The sequence below is a fragment of the Thecamonas trahens genome (assembly GCF_000142905.1).
Source record: "Thecamonas trahens ATCC 50062 unplaced genomic scaffold supercont1.88, whole genome shotgun sequence".
Lineage (NCBI taxonomy): Eukaryota > Apusomonadida > Apusomonadidae > Thecamonas > Thecamonas trahens.
This window is the reverse complement of record NW_013657592.1, coordinates 1-2001: the sequence shown is the minus strand read 5'-3', so window position 1 is coordinate 2001 and position 2001 is coordinate 1. Positions and strand designations below refer to the sequence as shown.

Below are 2001 nucleotides of genomic sequence, written 5' to 3'. Positions count from 1 at the left end.
GAGTGGGGCGTCAAGCTCCCATACGGCCACCGTGTCGGCGCAGGTGACGATGCGCATCCTCAGGGAGAGAGAGAGGCGTGTCCGGAGCTGGCGCCGAGGCCGCTCCACTCACCACTCGGCGCGCCACTTGGCAGACCGTCGCGTCGCGGGCACCACCATGGCCGACCAAGGCTGACAAGGCAGCAGATTCGGTATGGGAAAACGGTTTATCCGTGGCTGCTTACCAGTGGTGCTGGCCTGGCTTGGGCGCAAGCATAGGCTTGGGCTTGGGTGCCGGCTTGGGCAGGGGCTTGGGTGCCGGCTTGGGCGCGGTCAGCGGCTTGGGCAAGGGCTTGGGCAGGGGCTTGGGCGCGGTCTGCGACTTGGCGGCCGAGCGGAACGGGCCTGGGGCAACCGTATCACCGGCAAAGACCTGACCCGGGCGGGAGCCCGGGCTCGGGCTCGCGCGGGAGAGCGGGAGCGGGCGGAGGGGCGGCTTGGCGACAACGGCGGCGGCTGGCGCCGGCTCGACATAGTTGTAGGGGAAAACGCCGCGGCGCGACGAGCCTTCGATCTGGCCCAGCGCCCAACCGTCGTCGTGGATGACGTGGACAAGGATGGTTTCGCCCTTGCTAAAGTCGAGTTCGTCGTGGTTGGCGCCCGAGAACGCGTACTTGGCGCGGACCCGCTCGACAGCCGCCGACGCTGGTGGGAACATGGGCTTGGGCGGCTCCGAGACTCGGCCCATTGTAGTAGTCGCCGGGAACGTGTCCAGCGGCATGGTGTCGGTGGTGTTGTACGCCCGACGTGAACGAGTCGCCCGTGTAGACAAAGGCCGATGACGACGAGCGCCGACGGACGACAACCACGATCGCCACGGCGACGCAGAGAACGACGACGCCCGCGCCGATGGCGCCGTACATCCACACAGGCATGCCCGAGCTTGAGCTACCGCTCGTGCTAGCGCCCGAGACCTGGACGTTGTCGGCGTTGCCGGCTTCAGCTGCAAACGTGATCGACGTCGGCTCGTTCGACCGGATAGTGACGTAGTACGTCGAACGCGAGGCGGCGTCGGCCAAGACAACCGACTGCCGCTCACCGGCCTGTCCGTTGGCGGCGAGCCGGTCCGACGTCGACGGCGAGTAGCCGACAACCAGCTCCAGCACCGCACGCGTCGATGCAGGCGTTGCCGACAGTGTCACAGCCGACCCGCCGACCTGGAGCAGCCCGCGCCGCACCGATCCAGTCGGCACGCTTAGCACGGCGAAGAAAGGCGTCGACGGCGTCGCCGTGCCGTCGCGGCTGAGCCCGGCCGCCGTCCACGTCATCCTCTCGATCGTTGCCGCCACACACGCGGTTGACGACGGGTTCGGCACTTGGCCAAAGCCGCAGGTCACCGTTGACGGAGTGGGCGCCGGGGTGGGCGCCGGAGTCGGGCCTGGCGTGGGCGCCGGGGTCGGGCCTGGAGTCGGAGCCGGGGTCGGGGCAGGGGTGGGAGCCGGGGTCGGGCCTGGGGTCGGGGCCGGGGTCGGGGCAGGGGTCGGAGCCGGGGTCGGAGCCGGAGTCGGGCCTGGGGTCGGGGCCGGAGTCGGGCCTGGGGTCGGGGCCGGAGTCGGAGTCGGGGCAGGGGTCGGGGCCGGAGTCGGGGCCGGAGTCGGAGCCGGGGTCGGAGCCGGAGTCGGAGCCGGAGTCGGAGCCGGAGTCGGGGCCGGAGTCGGAGCCGGAGTCGGAGCCGGAGTCGGGGCCGGAGTCGGCGCAGGGTCGGGGCTGGAGTAGGAGCCGGAGTGGGGGCCGGAGTCGGGGCCGGAGTCGGGGCTGGAGTAGGAGCCGGAGTGGGGGCCGGAGTCGGCGCAGGCGTCGGGGCTGGAGTAGGAGCCGGAGTGGGGGCCGGAGTCGGCGCAGGCGTCGGGGCCGGAGTAGGAGCCGGAGTGGGGGACGGAGTCGGCGCAGGCGTGCTATGGCATGAGTTCTTACCACTCGAGCTCTGCTTGCATGACGACTTGTCCGTGCGGGGGCCTGGGG

The 2001-nt window shown here is 71.2% G+C and overlaps 1 protein-coding gene across 1 annotated transcript; it reads right to left on the bottom strand.

Annotated features, from left to right (window-relative positions):
* Positions 1-220: 220 nt before the first annotated feature.
* Positions 221-1842, bottom strand: AMSG_11467 (uncharacterized protein; the record flags this gene model as incomplete). Its single annotated transcript, XM_013897193.1, has 2 exons — positions 221-700; positions 780-1842. Coding segments are annotated over 2 exons (1543 nt in total), but the record flags the coding sequence as incomplete, so codon positions are not given.
* Between the last annotated feature and the right edge of the window lie 159 nt (positions 1843-2001).